Below are 17,076 nucleotides of genomic sequence, written 5' to 3'. Positions count from 1 at the left end.
CGGGAGCCGCGTGCTTGGACACAGCGTGCTTCAGTGGTTACAGTGAGGTGACATCTACTCATAGAGCTGACCGCGCGACACAGCGTCTGCAGTCTTTGACCAGGACCAGGCAAGCCACACAGAATCCGTCCCGCCAAGTCACAACTTGACTCAGACGCGTCGCACTTGCTTACAACCTAAATACCTTCGGGGCACAGCCGCGTCGGCACGCTGGCGCTACGCCTCTTAAGCCTCAGCCGCGCTGCTCCACGCCTCGCCTCGCGAGCGGCAGCTGCGTTTGCCCCTCGCCTCGTCCCCACCCCGGTCCCCACTGCTTCTTTCGGGACAACCCTCCTCCTGGTCCGCCGCTCAGTCGCGGCTAGTGCAACCATGTCCAGTAAGCGCAAAGCCACGGAGGCGCCGGCCGCGGGCGAGGACGGCGCCGCGGGCCCTTCCAGCAAGAAGCAGGCAGCTGCGTCGGCCTCTGCTGCTGCCGCTGCGGCGGGCGCTGGCTCGGCCGCTGCCGGCGGGGCGCTAGTGAACCCCAAGCGCGTGCGGGTGCTCAAGCCCGGCAGCATTGGAAAGGGGCCCGTCGTGTACTGGTGCGTCCACCAAGAGGCGCGCGCGTGTGCGGCCCGGGGGGTGGTTTGTCGAGCTTCTTCAGCGTGGGCAGGGAGCAGCGCTGCTCAAGCGCTGTTTGTGACATGTAGGTCTGAACCCCGGGCGACATTACGGCCCTGTTAACAGCTATGTAGAAAGCCTGATTGAGCGTCATAACAACTCAGGTGTCAACGCTGAGATCTCGACACGCCGCTGCCGTGTTTCCGCGGCCTCGGCCCCACAGGATGTCTCGCGACCAGCGCCTGGCGGACAACTGGGCGCTGCTGCACGCCATCGAGGCGGCGCAGGGCGCGGCGGGCAGCAGCCAGGTGGCGGTGGCCTTCAACCTGGTGCGTGTGGCTGCGCGTGTGTTTTTGTGTAGCAGGGCTCCTTGCGCCGTTGCGTGTGTGGGTGTGGGTGGGGTGGGGTGGGGTGGGGTGGGGGGGTCGCCGGGGCAGACCAGCTCGGAGCTGTCAATGTCCGTGTGCTTGTGCGTGCAGGCATACACACACCCAACCGCATAGCCACACACACGCCCAAACGCCTACACACACACGCAGTTGAAGGGAGACAGTATGCGCACTCCCGCCCGTGTGCTGAACCGTCTTGCCATCATACTTGCCGGATACCTTGCGCTCACGATGGGCGCATGTGCATGTATGTGTGTGTGTGTGTGTTTGTGTGTGTGTGTGTGTGTTAACCAAAAAACAAACGGAACAATTGTGTGTGTGTGTGTATGTGCGACCAGGTGCCTGCCTTCCTGGGTGCGGGCGCGCGGCAGTTCGGCTTCATGCTGCGCGGGCTGCGGCAGCTGGCGCCGCGGCTGGAGGCGCGCGGCATCAAGTTCTACCTGCTCAAGGTGGGGGTGGGGTGCAAAGATGGTGGTGGGGGTGGCTGGGGGAGAGGAAGGGGGGAGGGCGGGCGCGGGAGACTGGGGGAGGGGTTCGGAGCTGGGACGTCGGGGCTCTGGAGGGTGGGGAGTTGGAGCGGGAGGGAGAAAGGCAGGAGAGGCGTGGAGACGGGCACGGGGTGGTGAGTGGCGACCACCCACGGAGCGCCAGGCTGCGGCAGGCCGGACGCGCGCGCTGGTCCCGCCCGCGATTGTCCTTGCCACCCCCCCCTACCTGGCTACGCCTTCACTTATTAATTAATCATGAATGTAAACCCCCCCCCTTCCCCCCCCCCCCCACACACACACGCCCCGACCGCACGCACCGCCTGCCGCCCCCGTGTTGCCCGCCATGCCCTGCGTCTGCCCTGCTGCTCCCATGGCGGTTGCCCTGCGTCTGCCCTGCTGCTCCCATGGCGGTTGCCCTGCGTCTGCCCTGCTGCTCCCGTTGCGGTTCCCCTGCAGGGCGACCCGGCCCACACCCTGCCGCAGCTGGTGTCGGGCCTGGGCGCGGGCCTGCTGGTGACCGACTACTCACCGCTGCGCCTGGGCCGCACCTGGAGGGACCAGGTGGGGGGCCTTGGGTGTGTGTGTGTGGGGGGGGGGGCTTGGAGGGAGTGGGGGGATGATGGTGGTGGCCGGATGGGGGGAGGCTGGGGGGAGGCTGGGGCGCGGCTGCCGGGGGCTGTGTTGGGCTGCTGCAGGCTGCCGGTCGGATGCGGGTGACGCCGGGCTTGCTCCGGCCGACCTTGGCTCAGCGCCCATGCAACATTGGCACCACCGATTGCGCGCGGACTCGCCGATATTCACATACAACGTTGACGCCCCGGCCCAGCCCTGCCCCGCCTCCCCCCCCCCCCCGGCCCGCCGCCCCCAGGTGTGCTCGGCTCTGGGCTCTGTGCCGGTGCATGAGGTGGACGCCCACAATGTGGTGCCGGTGTGGGCCGCCAGCGAGAAGCGGGAGGTGGGGGCACGCACGCTGCGGCCCAAGATCCACAAGGCGCTGCCCGAGTTCCTCCGCGAGTTCCCCGAGGTGAGTGTCGTATATGATGAAGAATGACCCAAAAGCGCCGGTTCAACAAGGGCCTATTGCTTGCGGGTCATTCCGACCCCGGATATAGGGAGAATGGGGTCGAGGGTCGTATCACAACAGTGAGGGATTGGGGGCGGTCAGAGACACGCCTTCAAGGGGAGGCATGCACGTTTACGGTATGTGCGTTTGTCAAGGCCAAACCGCCCATGTGTGTGTGATTGTGTGAGTTGTGTGTAGGTGTCATTTGTGCCTGTATGCAAGCGCGTGCGTAGCTCCTGAGTCCAGGCGACTGTCATCCCACCCGAACGCCTGGCTTCCCGCCTCCTGCCCCCGCCCTCACCCCGCCGCCGCCGCCGCCACCGCCGCCGCCCAGGTGCCCACGCTGCCCGCCTGGACTCCGGCTGTGGCGCCGGAGGCTGTGGACTGGGACGGCCTGATCTCGGAGGTGCTGTCGCGCGGGGCGGACGTCCCAGAGGTGGAGTGGTGCACGCCAGGTGGGTCGGGTGGGGGGCCGGGGGGGGGGGGTTGCAAATACCAGCCCACACTAAACCAAACCCAATGCAATAGAGCGAGGAGGAGAGTGGGGGGGCGGCAGGGGTGGGGAGCGGGGTTTGCGGGGGGATCGCTGTACGACGCGCCGCCGAGGCGGGGGCGGCGTGGACGTGCCATCCTATCCCAGTGCCAGCAGCCACGTCCAGCTCTTGCCGTACGCCTGCAATTCCCTATACACAACCGCTTCCCCCCCCCAACTCCTCGCACCCTGTGGCTTGAACCCGGACCTTGCTTTCGTTGGGATTGGAACTAACTAAACCCCCCTTCTCATCGCACGGCGCCCTGCAGGCGAGGAGGCGGCGCTGGAGGCGCTGACCGGTCCGCGCGGCTTTCTGTCCCCAGCGCGCCTGTCGCTGTACGACACCAAGCGCAACGACCCCGCCACCCCCTCCGCGCTGTCTGGCCTGTCGCCCTACCTGCACTTTGGGCAGCTGGCGCCGCAGCGGGCGGCCCTGGAGGCGGCCAAGCACCGAGCCAAGTGCGTGTCGCGTGGGCGTCGTGGGCGGGGAGGCGAGGGGGAGGCGGAGGGGAGGCGGAGGCGGGGAAGCGTGGCGGGGGGCGTGGTGGGAGGGGTGCGTGGGTGTTCGGCGTGCTTGGGTGTTTGGTGTTGCGGCGCAGGCGGGGCGGGGCGGCGAGTGGTGGTGGCTGTTGGCTCCTGCCGCGCTCATGCCTCGGCCCGGTCTCGCCCTGCCGCGCACCGGTCTCCCCACCAACACGCGATGTCGCTCCCTCGCTGCGGCCCCCCTTGCCGCTGTCACCAGCCTTTTCCACCCTGACCCTCTCACCCTCTACCCCGCGTCTCCCCATCACCGCCACCCTGCGTCAACCCCACTTCCTCGCCCTTCTGCTTCACCCCACTTTTCCATCCTGTACCTCTCGCCCTGCCATTGCCTCAGCCCATCGACCTGTCATGCTGCCACTGTCTCACCCCACTACCTCACCCCCCTGCCTCACCACCCCACTGCCTCACCACCCCACTGCCTCACCACCCCACTGCCTCACCACCCACTGCCTCGCCCCCCACTGCGCCGCCCCAGGTACAAGGCTGCAGTGGAGTCGTACCTGGAGGAGCTGGTGGTGCGGCGCGAGCTGGCCGACAACTTCTGCCACTACTGCCCCACATACGACAGCCTGGAGGCGGCGGCGGAGTGGGCGCGCGACAGCCTGGACAAGCACCGGACCGACAAGCGGGAGTTCCTGTACACCCGGTGCGGGGGGCGGGGTGTGGGGAGGAGGGAGGGTGTGGGGAGGAGGGAGTCTACTGTTCTAGCTCTCGCAGCAGCTCTCTCATGGCATGCACGCGGTGCGCTTTTGTACACGCGCGCTGTACCGGTGTGTGTGTGTGTGTGTGTGTGTGTGTGTGTGTGGTTGTGTTAAAAAACGAAACGAAAGCCCGCCCAGACGACGCCGGAGTTACTTACCGATACCCACCATTTTACCGAGCGTCGCGTGACTGTCGTGACCCAGGTAGTCATACTTACCCGCGATAAGCCTGGAACCCCACCAGAGTGTGTGTGTGTGTGTGTGTGTGTGTGTGTGTGTGTGTGTGTGTGTGTGTGTGTGTGTGTGTGTGTGTGTGTGACTCCGCCCACACCCTTGCCTAGCCCCTTGCCGTTCACCCTCGCGGCCAGGCGCTACACCCACCACCCACACCGCAACAGCCCCGCACCTCCAACATCCACATACCCACACACCCACACACACACACACACCAACACCCGCACCCCAACACCCCCGCACATCCAACGCCCTCCCTCCCCCTCACCCAACCTCCACCCCCCCCTCCCTCACCCCCCCCCACCCGCCCGCTCCCCCACCCCCACACCCGCCCTCCCGCCCGCTCCCCCACCCCCACACCCCCCACATCATGAATGTAACCCCCAACCACGCACACGCAGCGATCAGCTGGAGTGCGGCGCCACTCACGACGAGCTGTGGAACGCGGCTCAGCTGGAGATGGTGCACGTGGGCAAGATGCACGGCTTCATGCGCATGTACTGGGCCAAGAAGATCCTGGAGTGGACCCAGGGGCCGGAGCAGGCCATCGAGGTGAGGTGGGGAGGGGCGATAGAGGGGGGGAGGAGGAGGAGGGGGTTGTAAATACCAGCCCAAACTAAACCAAAACCAGCGAAAACGAGCGGAGCACAGGGGGGTTGTAGGTACCAGGGGGCAGAGGGCAGGGTTTGGAGCGGGAGGGCGGGGAGCGGGAGCGGATCTCGGGGTGGGGTGGGGGGGCGGCCGGGATGGTGCACGGGGCGTCGGGGGGGGATGACAACTGAGCAGGGGGGGGGCGCCGCGCGGGGCACGTGCGCCGTGCTGAGCTGAGCTGGAGCAGGGCTTGAGCCGAGGGTGTGTGTGAAGTGGCACGCCCTTTGACCCCGGCCCCCCTTCCCGCTCTCCCCTTACCTAAGTGACCCAACCCTGCCCATGCTCGACACCTGCCCTGCCCCTCTCTCTCCCCCCCCCGTTGGGCTTGGGCCCTCTTCATAACCTCCCCTCTGCGCCCCTCTTGACACCCGCCCCTCCCCCCTTCTCTTACCCTCGCCCACCAACCAACCACCTCCCTCCTTCCCCATCCCCATCCCCTCCCCCCCCTCCCCCCCACGCCTGCAGTGGGCCATCTACCTGAACGACCGCTACGAGCTGGACGGCCGCGACCCGGGCGGCTACACGGGCGTACTGTGGAGCATGGCGGGCGTGCACGACATGGTGAGAGGGAGGCGTGTGTGTGTGTGTGTGTGTGTGTGTGTGTGTACACAGGGGGGGGGTGCGGGTGGTGGTGCGGGTGGTGGTGGGTGGGGCGGGTGGCCGGTGGAGTGGGGTGGGTGGGGGGCGGCGAGAACAGGGGGAGAGGGACTTGAGGGCCTGGCCTGCGAAAGTAGCCCAGTGGAAGGGGGAGTGGGTTTAGAGCTGGCGTGTGCGTGTGCCGCACCCAATGCTCTCACAGCTTACATGGCACACGCGCGCAAAACAAACACACACACACACACACACACACACACACACAAGAACACAAGCAACCACAAGCGAGGCCAGCTCGTGCTGTCCGTCCCTCCTGAGAACACGCACGGCCCGCATATCGCAGGGCTGGGCTGAGCGGGCTGTGTTCGGCAAGATCCGCTACATGAACTACAACGGCTGCAAGAGGAAGTTCGACATCAAGGTGCGGAGCAGGCGCAGTGCTGCAGGGGCGCGTGCTGCTGTTGGGGTGGTTGCGGCAGGGCGCAGCGCAGTGGCGGCAGCGGAGGCAACCGGCCTGGCCAATGTGGATTGAGGGTCAGGGGGCATGCCGGCGTCGCATCCCCCCCGTCCACTTCCTCCATCCTCGGTTTCGTTTGGGCTGGTGTCTACACACACACCCATGAGCGGCAAACCCCCTTCTCTCATCGCCTGCTCCTCCTTCTCGTCCTCCTGACCACGCAGGCGTACGTGGCCTACGTCAGCAAAGCGGTGGCGGAGGCCAAAGCCAAGGGCCGAGCCGCCAAGCTGCCTTCCGCCGCCGCCGCCGGTGCTTCCGGTGCCGCGGCGGCGGGGGCCACGGCGGCGGCGGCGGCGGCGGCAGCGCCTGGGCCAAGCGGCGCGCAAGCGGCAAAGGCGGCGAAGGCGAAGGCGGAGCCCAAAGAGGCGAAGCCGAAGGCGGCGAAGGCGGCGGCCAAGGCAAAGGGCCCTAAGGACGAGAAGGCGGCGGCGGCGGGTGCCAAGCGCAAAGCGGCCAAGCCGGCCAAGTCGGCGTCTTCCGGTGAGGAGGGCTCGGATGACGAGTAGACGGGGCGCTTGCGCGGGGGTTTGTTGTGGGTTTGGCGGTGGGTTGTGGTGAGGTGTTGGTGGTGGGTGCATTGGGCAGCCCTGCCTGGAGGACTGTGGGCCGATGGGCTCATGGGCAAGTCGCGTCTGACACTGCGTCGCTCGGAGCGGCGGGGGTGGGCAGGTTTTGTTGGGTGGAATGAGGAGCGGGGTGCGGGCCAGGACCGTGGTGCGGTTGTACGCATCTTGCGCATGCGGGGGCGGCTTGGGCCGCTTGCGGAAATGCCGCAATGCAAGGCCGCCTGATGGACTGCCTGCGGACTGAGGTTTCCTCCTTTTATATTCTACAGCATGAAGCACGCATTCGCACAGGCCGTGACGCGAAAGGTGTGTGGGGGGGGGGCGCGGGTAAGGAGTGCGAGTGTGCAAGTGATCGTGGATTCGATCGTGATGCTGTTTGCGCAACACTCACGCGATGGGGCAGCACATTTCACACAAGCCACTCCGCTGCGGGCATATTCTTTCCTCGTTACTAGAACGTATGTGCGGAATGGTGCAGGGAGGTGTGTGGGCGTATCCTGTGTGCACGGCAAAGCAGGCTGCCGTGCCATGAGGAAGCGTAGCGGTCGCGAGAGCGGGGCCCGGCGAGACGCCTATCAGGCACTGGTTGCTGGATGTAGCTGCATGCTGAACGGCCACCGCTTATGCCAAAGTTCCGGAGGGCCGAACGAGGGCCGAACCCTCTTTCCGAGTCAGGATGCCCGAAATGAAGTGTGTATGGCTTGCCGCCGGGCCGAGCAGCTGAGCGACCGGTCGTGATGTATATTGCAAGCTTAAGAAGCCGGTAACCTAGGCCTCAGAGACCGAACGCAAAGAATGCAAAGCGACGGAACGGTTGGTCGTGTTATCTGCCGGCTATAGAAACCGCTTTTTGGGAGGCGGGCAGACGCATGCAGATGAGCAGGCGTCGATTGCAGTACCACATTAGCGCATGTTGTATCATATATACAGAGAGCCTCAGCTTCACCGACTGAGCCCATATAACGTGACTCGCTAGACATCCGCGACCAGCCATGGCGCGCTCAAACACACCGCCGGTAAAAGCTATCAGGTCGCACCTGATGGAAGTATGTATTGTTATTTTGCTGCTGGGCACAGTCGCTATGGCAAAGGGGCCAGTTGCCGCGCCCGATAAGCCCATTCGCGTGTGTGTCCTGGACTCCCCGCCCACGGTGGGGCTCAAGGACGGTGTCAAGCTCAAGGATGGTCAGTCGCTGACGCCAAGCGCTGCCAAGGACAACCTGCAAGGCATGGGAATCGATATGGTGGTGAGCGTCGGGGCGCGGATGCCATCGGCAGCTCGGGCCAGCGGTTTTGTGCGAGTGCGATCGCTGCCGGGCGCATTTGCGCCGGTACTGTACACATAATTGCCGTCTTCATGTGAACGCGCTACATGGTGAACCGTTTTAGCCATCACGGAGATGACCTTTTTGTCGGGCACGTCGCGTGCCGCTGACGACCGTTCCCATGCCCGCGTGTGCCCCTTGTCGCTGCCCCGCGCGGCCGCGCCCCTTGTCGCAGGACGTCCTGTTTAACCAGATCCTTAAGTGGAACTTCACAATTGTCTACTACACCTTCGCGCAAATGGGCTTCTCGCGCATTCTCTACGACGTCCGTGTCCAGGAGAACTGCGATGGTGGGACACGTAGCACGCGTGCCCCGGCGCTCGCTCGCGCACCATGACTTTTTTTGACGAACCCACCCACGTGCCCATTCCCGCACCTGCTGTCTTCGAGTACCGCTAGACGCTGACCTCCTGCATTGCCGCCTTCAGTCCTTGCATCCCTACCTGCCCCCTCTCACCTTCCTTCACCTTCCCGTTTCCTTGTCCTGCTGTCTCCTCCCCCCTCCCCACATGCAGTTGCGGTTCAGTCGTTTTTCATCTCCGCCAGTCGCGACCTGTGCACCAAGGCCTGCCCCCTGCCCGACAACAGCACAGTGCTGCAGTCCGACTCAGACTACGAAAAGGTGTGTGGAAGAGACACAGATTGCATTGGTTACAATAGGGACCTGCTGACGCAGTTCACGAGCCAGTGACGTGGAGAACGATGAACAGGTGGTGCAGCGTTACGGAAGGATGGGTGTCGGGGACGGGAGCCCGCCCCATGCTCTGCTGTTGCTCTTGCTCATGCTCCTTCCCTGACTCCGGCACTGCTGCCGCCCCTGCTGCATGCAGTTCGCGTGCTGTGTGGATTTCTCCCAGCCCTTCTACGACGGTGGCTGGACCATCACCTCAAAGATCTCCGACGGCTCCAACGGTTAGTGGGGGCGTCGCGGGAGGCCCCCATCCTGCCTGCCACTTGCGCACGCCTGAGCACGCAGCAGCCCTGACGCATGCAGGACCCTCTTGCACACACCTTTCCTCACGCGCCCACCTACTACCCCTCCCCTCCCCGCCCCCTCCCCTTCCTGCCCGCCCCGCCGCAGTCAACTACTTCTCCGTGTTTTTCCAGCGCGACATTGTGCACATCATCGCCGTTGCCGTGATCACCACCTTCGTCATCGCGCACGTGGTGTGGCTGGTGGAGCGATGGGGCCCAGGCCACGTGCGGGTCGAGGAAGAGGTGCGGGAGAGCAGGGGAAGCCGTGCACACACACACACACACACACACACACACACACACACACACACACACACACACACACACGCACCGTGCTCAAACGGACACTCGCTTACTCGCGCACACGCCCTTCACGTCACGTACTTGCTTGCCCTCCTTCCACATCTTCCGTCCAGGAAGCACTTTATTTGCTCACCACCCGCGTTTCCAACCCATTCACTGCTGCATGCAGGACGCTGTGGTTGACCCCAACTCCGACCTTGCCTCCTCCGCCTTCTCCAGCAAGTACCTGGATGCGCTACGTGACGGCGTGTGGTTCTCATCCAACGTGCTGCTCAACGGAGTCATTGCGCCCGAGAAGCGCATCCGCACGCCGCTCGGCCGACTGATCATCACTGTGTGGGTGAGTCGTGCGTGTTGTGCGAGGGTTTGGCGTGGCAAGACCCGCCGGCCGCGGGAGTGTTGACCTTGACCCTTCCTGTGCGCATGCAGTCTACCATTGTCCCTTGGGCTCTGTCGTGCATCTAGCTTTATCCTAATGCCCTCTGTCCACACACGCACACTTGTGCGCAGGTGCTGTTTGGCATCTTCCTGGTTTCGTTCGTGACCTCCATTATTTCGTCCACGCTGACGACCGCCCAGCTGTCAGCCAGCCAGATCCTCACCGCTAACGACCTGGCCGGTCGCACGGTGTGCCTGGAGGAGGGTGAGTCATGCGCGCATGTGCCGCCATTACTCATGCACCCTGCCACTCCGCCCCGCGCCCTTTCACCGCCTCATCCCTTCCCTCCTCTTTCCACTCATCCACCCGCTCGCTCACCCCACCAGGCTTTTACAACTTCTTCTTTGACTCCAACTTTCCTGGAATCGGTGTCTCCAAGGTGCTCGTGCCGCACCTCTCAGACTGCTTCGAGGTGCGCACACAGACTGGACTGCAACCTTCGGCCCTTCCCTCCTTCCAACATGCACGTGCCAACCGCCAACCCTCCAAACCCAAACCCTCCACAATCCCAACCCCCTCCCTCATCAGGAGCTCAAGGGTGGCAGTGCTGAGGCCGTGTTTGGCGTCCGTGACTACTCCATTGACTACTTCTCCCAGGGCAAGGGCCGCGGTCTGCTGGTCTCACCCACCATCTACCCGCAGCCGTACGGCATGGTCTGGTCGCAGAGCTGGGAGTACGGCAGTGCCGTGAACGAGGCACTGCTGCTGTACCGCGAGGTGAGGGGGCTACTGCTAGGGTTATGTGCGTGTGGAGGGCGTGGTCGCGTGTGCGTGTCGTGCTCCCTGCATGTGTGGCACACACTCTGCTACCCTTCCATGACTCATCACGACACGCGCCCGTGCCGTAACCGTGTTTACCCCACCCCACCAGGACGTGTACGCCACCACCCCCTCCTACCGCGACTCCAAGCGCCGCTGGTACGCCGGTGATGCCAGCCAGATCGCCTACGGAGGCACGGCCAAGCAGGCACAGAAGGTGAGAGCGGAGGTGGCGTGCGTGTGTGGATGGGCTCAAGAAAGATCGATGTGTGCACGTCTGGGTTTCTTGACTCGGATTGCCCTGCAATCACCCGGCCGGCACGCCCGGCCGGCCTCTCTTGCTTTTCGCATGCGGTATGATAACATCTTTCGAACTTGCGTGTGCGTGCCCCGCTTCCCTCAACCCTATGATCCAGGTTTGGAACTGGGCCCTGGTGTACACGGCTGTGGGTCTGGTGGCGGTGTACGTGTGTCTGCAGGTGCTCGTGTACATCGGCGGCCGCTTCGCACACGACGCGGCAGACGACGAGGAGGCTGTGCCTGCCACCGGCAGCGGCGACCCTCGCACTGACTCCGGCCACAGTGGCGCCAGCCTCACCCGCGCCAAGTCCGTCAAGGCCGCGCTCGGCACCTTCGCCAGCAAGATGACCGCGCGCCAGCCCTCCACCCGCGTCACGCCCAACCACTCCACCGGACAGATCGCCACCCCCTCCTTCACCGCACGCCAGATGATGCTCAGCAGTGGTGTAAGCGAGAAGGCGCTGGTTCTGCCTGGCATGCCCACTGCCCAGATTATTGTCACTACTCCGTCGGGCGGCCTCAGCCGTAGCCGCAGCCAGAACCTGGGAAGCAGCGGCTTGAACGGAGTGTTGAAGGGCGGCGCCACACACTCCTTGGCAAGCCAGCAGCAGCAGGTGCTGGCCAGCAGCTCGAGCATGAACGCGCGCGCCGCCCGGGAGCAGAGCAACGGCGGCCGTGTGCGCATCCTGGCTGACTCCAGCAGCCTGCCGCCTGTGAGCGGTGGAGGTGGCGCGGACGGCGGCGGCAGCAGTGTGGTGGTGGCGGCTGACCTGGACGTGTGATGAGGTGTGCGTAGTAATGAGGTGTTCGTGAGGCATGAGAGACCCCCGCCGTGCGCTGCAGAGTGGAGTGCGGGAGATGTACGGATGGGAGTGGATGGTGTGGGAGCACCGCATTGAGCTTGAGGTAGCTAGGCTGTGCCCGGCCGCTGTGTTGCCCGGCCGCTGCTGGTCCTTGGCCCTCTGCGCTTGCTCTTTGGTGTCGTTTTCTTCTTGTGCCCGTGGCTTACTATTCGGCGTTTGCCATGGTTGTTGTGTACGGCATGCTCGCAGTAGCAAGCACTGGATGGAGACTGACTGCGTGGGGGACGACTGGCGCGCGTGAGGACACAAACTTGTTCGATGCTTAGTACAGTATTATTAGTACTGGCACCGCCGCACCGGGGCAACGTGTGATGAGCTACCTACCAGGGCACAAAATGGGTACTGCTGGGCGAAGTGGCACCGATGACAGCAGTAGTCGTGGTACTGATGCAGGCTACGGCAGACCGCTGTATCCATCATCCAACCGTTTTTGCATCCATCCAAGGGGCATGTGTACAAGCATCCAAGGGGCATGTGTACAAGCATAGCTCGCAAATATTGAATGAGCGGGAGGTGGATGAATTGACAGGCCGTGGGCCCAGACTCGAGGCCCCTAGGTGCGTGGCTGTTCAGGCGCATGTGTCAGCCTGTGGGGGCAGGAAACGAAGGGAAAAGCGTGCGGCCCGGTGCTGTGTGCGTGTGCGTGTGCGTGTGCGCCTGTCAGCCTGTGCATGTCTTTTGGTGCGTTGCGCATGAAGTTGCACTGAGCCAACCTTCCATTTGATTCGGGCATGCAGTTCCTTATAAACTGTCACAGCGACGATGGATTCCTACGACGATTTTGCATGACGCACTGCTGGGGGGCTGACTCATCCTTACTTCATCCCAATTCATATAACTGGATGGACTGCTAGGTTTTCGGTACGTACGAGGCGAATGATGATTGGCACGGCACTTACTCCCACTCGGGGGCAGGTAATCTGACACGCACGCCGGCCGGCAGCTCGGGCGGGCCGGGCTGGTGTGAGAACCGGTATCGGTGGGATAAAGATACCCCGGGGTGTATGTGGCTGGCACGTGCATGGGTCGGGCCGAGAGCGAACCTTGCCTGGATACCGATGAGGCAGCGTGTACGTAGTGCGCCGTACGTTTCTGAGCAAGCATTCATTCAAATTGGCTTTGTAACACTTCGACATATACCAATAATAAGTACCGCAATGCGCAGTCCGCTGTGTTACCTCAGGGGGCCACCGAGCCCGGGGAGGGCCTCGCCTGGAGCGAGCGTGGGAGCAGGGCTAGGTAGGGGTGTGTCCAGGTATGTGCCGTGCCTGCCGCTGCACCGTACGTGGCGTACGGCCAGGCATTTGCATCATACATACACGTATGGAAGGAACGTGCGAGTGGCTTTTGCCAAGCCAATCGCCTACCAGGGGCCCTTAGAGACCCTTAAGGGGCGCAAGCACTCAGCTGCATATGAAATGTGCTGCAGGTGTGCGCAAAGTGTGGGCAGCGTCTGCTCAGATTTCCTGCTGTTTGCTTGATTGCTGGCTGGACGCATGTATGGCTGGCCGTGCCTGTACGAACCGACCCCGGCTATATCCGGGAAATGAGCGAGGTACGTAGACGCTTGCGGCCTCAAGAGTAGAGACGTGGCGTGGGCGCAGCCCACTTTTCCCTTACGGAGAAAACCGCATATCTCGTCATGCAGCTTCGTTCCTAACCACACTGCTTTTAAAGCCTGTTGCCCAGCTTTGCCCGATCCAAGATCCAACAAACAAGCCGAAGCCCAGCAACCAAATCCGTGCCGTGGCGCGGGGTGCTTGCCAGCTATCTAGAAGGAAGAAATCGACACATTGCAGCCCTGCTGGTGCTCTCATGCCCGCTATGAGCATGCCTTGCCTAGGAGCGCCAAGCGTGCGTGCTTGGCCCCGGCCTCCCGCTGCCACGCAGCCACCTCGTCCAACAGCTCCACCATTACATCCGGCGCCTGTAGCGCCAGGCGCTTGCGGCTGTCACCCGCCACCGCCGCCACCTCCTCGTGGTGCTGCGCGTACCACGCCTTCAGCTGCGCCAGCAGCGCCCCAAAGCCACTGCTGGCGCCTCCACCATCTTCCCTTCCGTGCACCTCGCAGCGCCCAGCAGCCCACAGCAGGCAGTCCACGACCGTTGTGGGCGACACGGACGCCGCCACCACCGCCGCCGCCGCGCCGCACAGCTCCGACAGCAGCAGCCGGTCCGCCAGCTCGGCCACGCCGCGCGCCCGCTTTGCAGTGATGTCCGCGGCGCCCGTGTACACCCACCTCAGGAATACCGCGAAGGCGCTGGCGTCCACATCCGGCAAGTCCAGCTCCGCCGCACGCGCGTCTGCAAACGCACCGCCCGCCAGCCGCTGCTTGAAGTAGTCGCAGCGCGCGGACAGGATGGCCCGGTGCACATGGAAGCGGCGCTTGCCCACGCGAATGGTGAGGTCAGAGCTGCCATCGCCGCCGTTCGCGTCCAGCAGCGCACCAAGGTCAGCGGGCAGGCTGCGCGGCGGCGGCGCTGCCACAGCCGTCGCTGCTGCTGCAGCCGGCATCTGCGGCAGTAGCGGCTGTAGCCCAAGGCCAACCAGCACGATGGCTGCTGCTGAATCATCGTAAAATGTTTCGCCAGCAGCCAGGGCTAAGAACCCGTTTGGCAGGATGACCGGCTTCCTGCAATTCTTCGCCCTCAAATCTTTTACAAGCGTCGCCGCACGCCCGTCCGGTGTCACGCGGTGAAGGCGGCGGTCGTCGTCTACCACATATATGGAGCCGGCAGCGTCCACGGTCATCCCTTTAATGCGTTTAAATAGGCCCGCCGGCGGCACCGGGCTGCCATCAGCATTGCTTAGGTTAAGCCGGTGCAGGGCCGGCGGCGGCGTCAGCAGCGGTGCCCGAAGCGCAGCCGGCGGTGGCAGAGGAAGCGGCAGGCAATGTAGGCTGAACTTGGAGTCAGCGTACACAAGTCACCCCGCGCTGCCGCTGCCACTGCTGCAGCTGCTGCTGCTCGCGCCCCGCTTGCCTGCCGCCGCCGCCACCGCTGGCGGTTGCTCCTGCTGCTGAGGCGGCGGAGGTGCGCGTGAGACGCACAAGAGCATAGAACCCACGTTTGTCAACATCGTGGTGACCATTATTACCCCTGCTGCTGCGCCTCCTGCCGCAACCGTGCCAGCATTCGTGCCCGCCATCGCTCGATCGGTGTTGCTGCTTCTGGAAACCGCTGCTGCCGCGCCGCTGCCCGCAGCGGCAGCGACAACACCCGCGCACTGCCAGGCCGCTGGCAGCTGCAGCCTGCGGATTTGGTCATGGCCCCGACTGTCAACGAGCAGCAGGCTGCCGGCTCCATCGGCCGCGATCGCCCTCGGCTGTGCAAAGCGGGCCGCTGCACCCTCGCCGTCCTCGTCGCCTTCCTCCTCGATGCTGCCCGCCACCAGCTCCAGCTCATCGCCCCGCATCCGCAGCACTGCGTTTCTTACAATCAAATACAGCGAGGCCGACCAGGGGTCCCAGCAGGACTCAGTCATATCCATGTCGTCTGCATTGAAGCGAAGACGTGGCCCACCGTCACTAGAAGCTGCCCAGAACAGCTCGAGCGACTCGCCAAGCCTAAAGTCCGTGTGCGAATTGGCGCCGAAGAGCGGGTAAATATCGCCATCGCACGAAACGAGGGCCTGAATGCGCTCCTTGTCATCGGGGTCCGGCCGCAGCATCAACGTGCCTACGTCCGCCGGCGCGAGTATTTTGTAGCCATAGAAGCTTTGCAGGTACTCCTGTTTGTCCATGTCCGCGCCAGCTCAGCTTGACTCTATTGGTATATCACAAAACAGCCAGTGGCGACTAAGATATCATTATGGACATATCGGTCGGAACGTGGGAACCGACTGATTTCGCTTTTGGCATGCGCGTACAATTGCGCCGGCACCTGCGCGCTCTTGTGCGCGCCTGTGGCTTGCAGGGAACAAAACTTGCACAGCAGATCTGAGCAGATGCATCATAAACACATACAGTAGTGCTAGAAAGAGAAGGCGCACGCATTGTTGTGGTTGAGTCTCTCCACCCAGTCCGACCCCCCACACGGCGTAGGGGTCTGAACTCCACTCGCCCCCTGAACCCCCCGCTCGCCCCCTGAACCCCCCGCAAACACGCCACCGCTCCCGCCCCGGGATAACCATGGCGTAAACTGGGACCAAACACTCTGCGGAAGGTCGAAGCGGGGCTGTACAACTCGTTGCAACATTCGCTGCGCTGTGCTCGCCGATTTCGCCCAAAAGTCGCCGCATGGACTTGCTTCAAGCCATGTAACATGCTCATGCTCATGCCCAAAAGTACAGCCCCCTCGCGTGAAACCTGCCAAGCATTCCGACCATGCACTTTGCAAGTCCCTGTATGTATATGATCCCCCTCGCATGGGAAAAGTGGGCTGAGCCCACGCCACGTACGTCTGAGTCTGAGGCCGCAAGCGTCAACCTCATCTCCCGGACATAGCCGGGGTCGGTTCGTACAGGCACGGCCCCCAATGTGTCCAGCCTCGTCCCGCTGCCAAGTAAGCAAGAGCACAGCCAGCAATCAAGCAAACAGCAAACCCTCTTACAACAACATTCCTCATCACTCATGCTGCGGCCCAGGGGAGGGGGGTATGCAACTCGGCCTGGATCCAGCCCGGGCTGCATGGGACCCGGCCAAAAGGTGTTCGGACCCCCCAGCGCCTGCTCCTGAGACTTTATTATTGTAACCTGGACAAATGTGTAGTCATATGAACCGACAGGTGCCCAGAAACGAGTGCGTCGAGTGAGTCGGCCATGGCCAATGTGCGCGCGCTTGAAACACGGGGAACGAAATTCCGGACACTTGTGATCAACTCAGAAGGCCTGCTGCCTCCTGTTGAATTAAAGTGAACACCAGAAAGCGAAGGGCGCGGCCTCTCAGGAGCGATGCCCGGTGCCCTTCAGACCCTTCGCGGAAATGGCCGTTTGGTGCCCTTTCCGAGGCCCAGAGAACCCAGCGGCCCCTGCCCACACCTCTACGCATACGTCCCGATGCCATATTTAGGGGTTTGGTCCGTGTCTGTTGGTGTCAGCGCGCGCGTGCGTCCCGCGCTTTCAGGCGAGGGCCCCTGGACGAGGCACCTTACCCCTGGGCGCAAAGCGTGAAGCCCACAGCCGTGAAACACACGATTTCTGCTAAAAGTTCGTTACATGCCTCCACTGTGCTTCGTGCGCGCCAGCACGGCTGCGCTGGTATGCACCTCCTGGCCGGGGGACTCGTGACTCCTGT

At 63.6% G+C, this 17,076-nt stretch overlaps 4 protein-coding genes across 5 annotated transcripts; 2 read left to right on the top strand and 2 right to left on the bottom strand.

The window, feature by feature from the left end:
- The first annotated feature begins 57 nt into the window (after positions 1-57).
- On the top strand, positions 58-7,813 carry CHLRE_12g533000v5 (uncharacterized protein). Its single transcript, XM_043068597.1, has 12 exons — positions 58-581; positions 824-929; positions 1,328-1,438; positions 1,934-2,038; positions 2,346-2,501; positions 2,875-2,995; positions 3,342-3,531; positions 4,091-4,261; positions 4,952-5,102; positions 5,667-5,762; positions 6,139-6,216; positions 6,477-7,813. Exons 1-12 carry the CDS (start codon positions 370-372, stop codon positions 6,816-6,818), a joined length of 1,839 nt encoding a protein of 612 aa, XP_042918692.1. The 5' UTR covers positions 58-369; the 3' UTR covers positions 6,819-7,813.
- Positions 7,814-7,867: 54 nt separating this feature from the next.
- Positions 7,868-12,993, top strand: CHLRE_12g532950v5 (uncharacterized protein). The gene is made up of 11 exons (XM_001692854.2): positions 7,868-8,125; positions 8,379-8,493; positions 8,719-8,825; positions 9,034-9,115; positions 9,285-9,421; positions 9,651-9,821; positions 9,992-10,124; positions 10,247-10,332; positions 10,449-10,637; positions 10,792-10,896; positions 11,096-12,993. Exons 1-11 carry the CDS (start codon positions 7,961-7,963, stop codon positions 11,759-11,761), a joined length of 1,956 nt encoding a protein of 651 aa, XP_001692906.2. The 5' UTR covers positions 7,868-7,960; the 3' UTR covers positions 11,762-12,993.
- A 382-nt stretch (positions 12,994-13,375) lies between these two features.
- Positions 13,376-14,627, bottom strand: CHLRE_12g532900v5 (uncharacterized protein). The gene has a single exon (XM_001692963.2). It carries the CDS (start codon positions 14,592-14,594, stop codon positions 13,665-13,667), a length of 930 nt encoding a protein of 309 aa, XP_001693015.1. The 5' UTR covers positions 14,595-14,627; the 3' UTR covers positions 13,376-13,664.
- A 118-nt stretch (positions 14,628-14,745) lies between these two features.
- Positions 14,746-15,767, bottom strand: CHLRE_12g532867v5 (uncharacterized protein). 2 transcript variants are annotated; one of them, XM_043068595.1, is made up of 1 exon: positions 14,746-15,767. In XM_043068595.1, the coding sequence occupies exon 1, from the start codon at positions 15,330-15,332 to the stop codon at positions 14,769-14,771; it is 564 nt and encodes a 187-aa protein (XP_042918690.1). In that variant the 5' UTR covers positions 15,333-15,767; the 3' UTR covers positions 14,746-14,768. The 2 variants fall into 2 exon arrangements, with proteins under 2 accessions (XP_042918690.1, XP_042918691.1); XM_043068596.1 differs by having other exon boundaries at positions 14,746-15,638.
- Positions 15,768-17,076: the final 1,309 nt, after the last annotated feature.

This window comes from Chlamydomonas reinhardtii, chromosome 12 (assembly GCF_000002595.2).
Source record: "Chlamydomonas reinhardtii strain CC-503 cw92 mt+ chromosome 12, whole genome shotgun sequence".
NCBI classification, from domain to species: Eukaryota; Viridiplantae; Chlorophyta; class Chlorophyceae; order Chlamydomonadales; family Chlamydomonadaceae; genus Chlamydomonas; species Chlamydomonas reinhardtii.
The sequence above is the reverse complement of the archived record's forward strand: the minus strand, read 5'-3'. Positions and strand labels throughout refer to the sequence as shown.

Bases quoted from the DNA above. Each gene is read 5' to 3' on its own strand.
- CHLRE_12g533000v5 (XM_043068597.1), top strand. From the start codon at position 370: ATGTCCAGTAAGCGCAAAGCCACGGAGGCGCCGGCCGCGGGCGAGGAC. The intron at 3,532-4,090 runs GTGCGTGTCGCG...GCGCCGCCCCAG, and splicing joins GCGGCCAAGCACCGAGCCAA to GTACAAGGCTGCAGTGGAGT. The intron at 5,103-5,666 runs GTGAGGTGGGGA...CCACGCCTGCAG, and splicing joins GGCCGGAGCAGGCCATCGAG to TGGGCCATCTACCTGAACGA.
- CHLRE_12g532950v5 (XM_001692854.2), top strand. From the start codon at position 7,961: ATGGCAAAGGGGCCAGTTGCCGCGCCCGATAAGCCCATTCGCGTGTGT. The intron at 10,333-10,448 runs GTGCGCACACAG...CTCCCTCATCAG, and splicing joins ACCTCTCAGACTGCTTCGAG to GAGCTCAAGGGTGGCAGTGC. The intron at 10,897-11,095 runs GTGAGAGCGGAG...CCTATGATCCAG, and splicing joins CGGCCAAGCAGGCACAGAAG to GTTTGGAACTGGGCCCTGGT.
- CHLRE_12g532900v5 (XM_001692963.2), bottom strand. From the start codon at position 14,594: ATGACCGTGGACGCTGCCGGCTCCATATATGTGGTAGACGACGACCGC.
- CHLRE_12g532867v5 (XM_043068595.1), bottom strand. From the start codon at position 15,332: ATGGATATGACTGAGTCCTGCTGGGACCCCTGGTCGGCCTCGCTGTAT.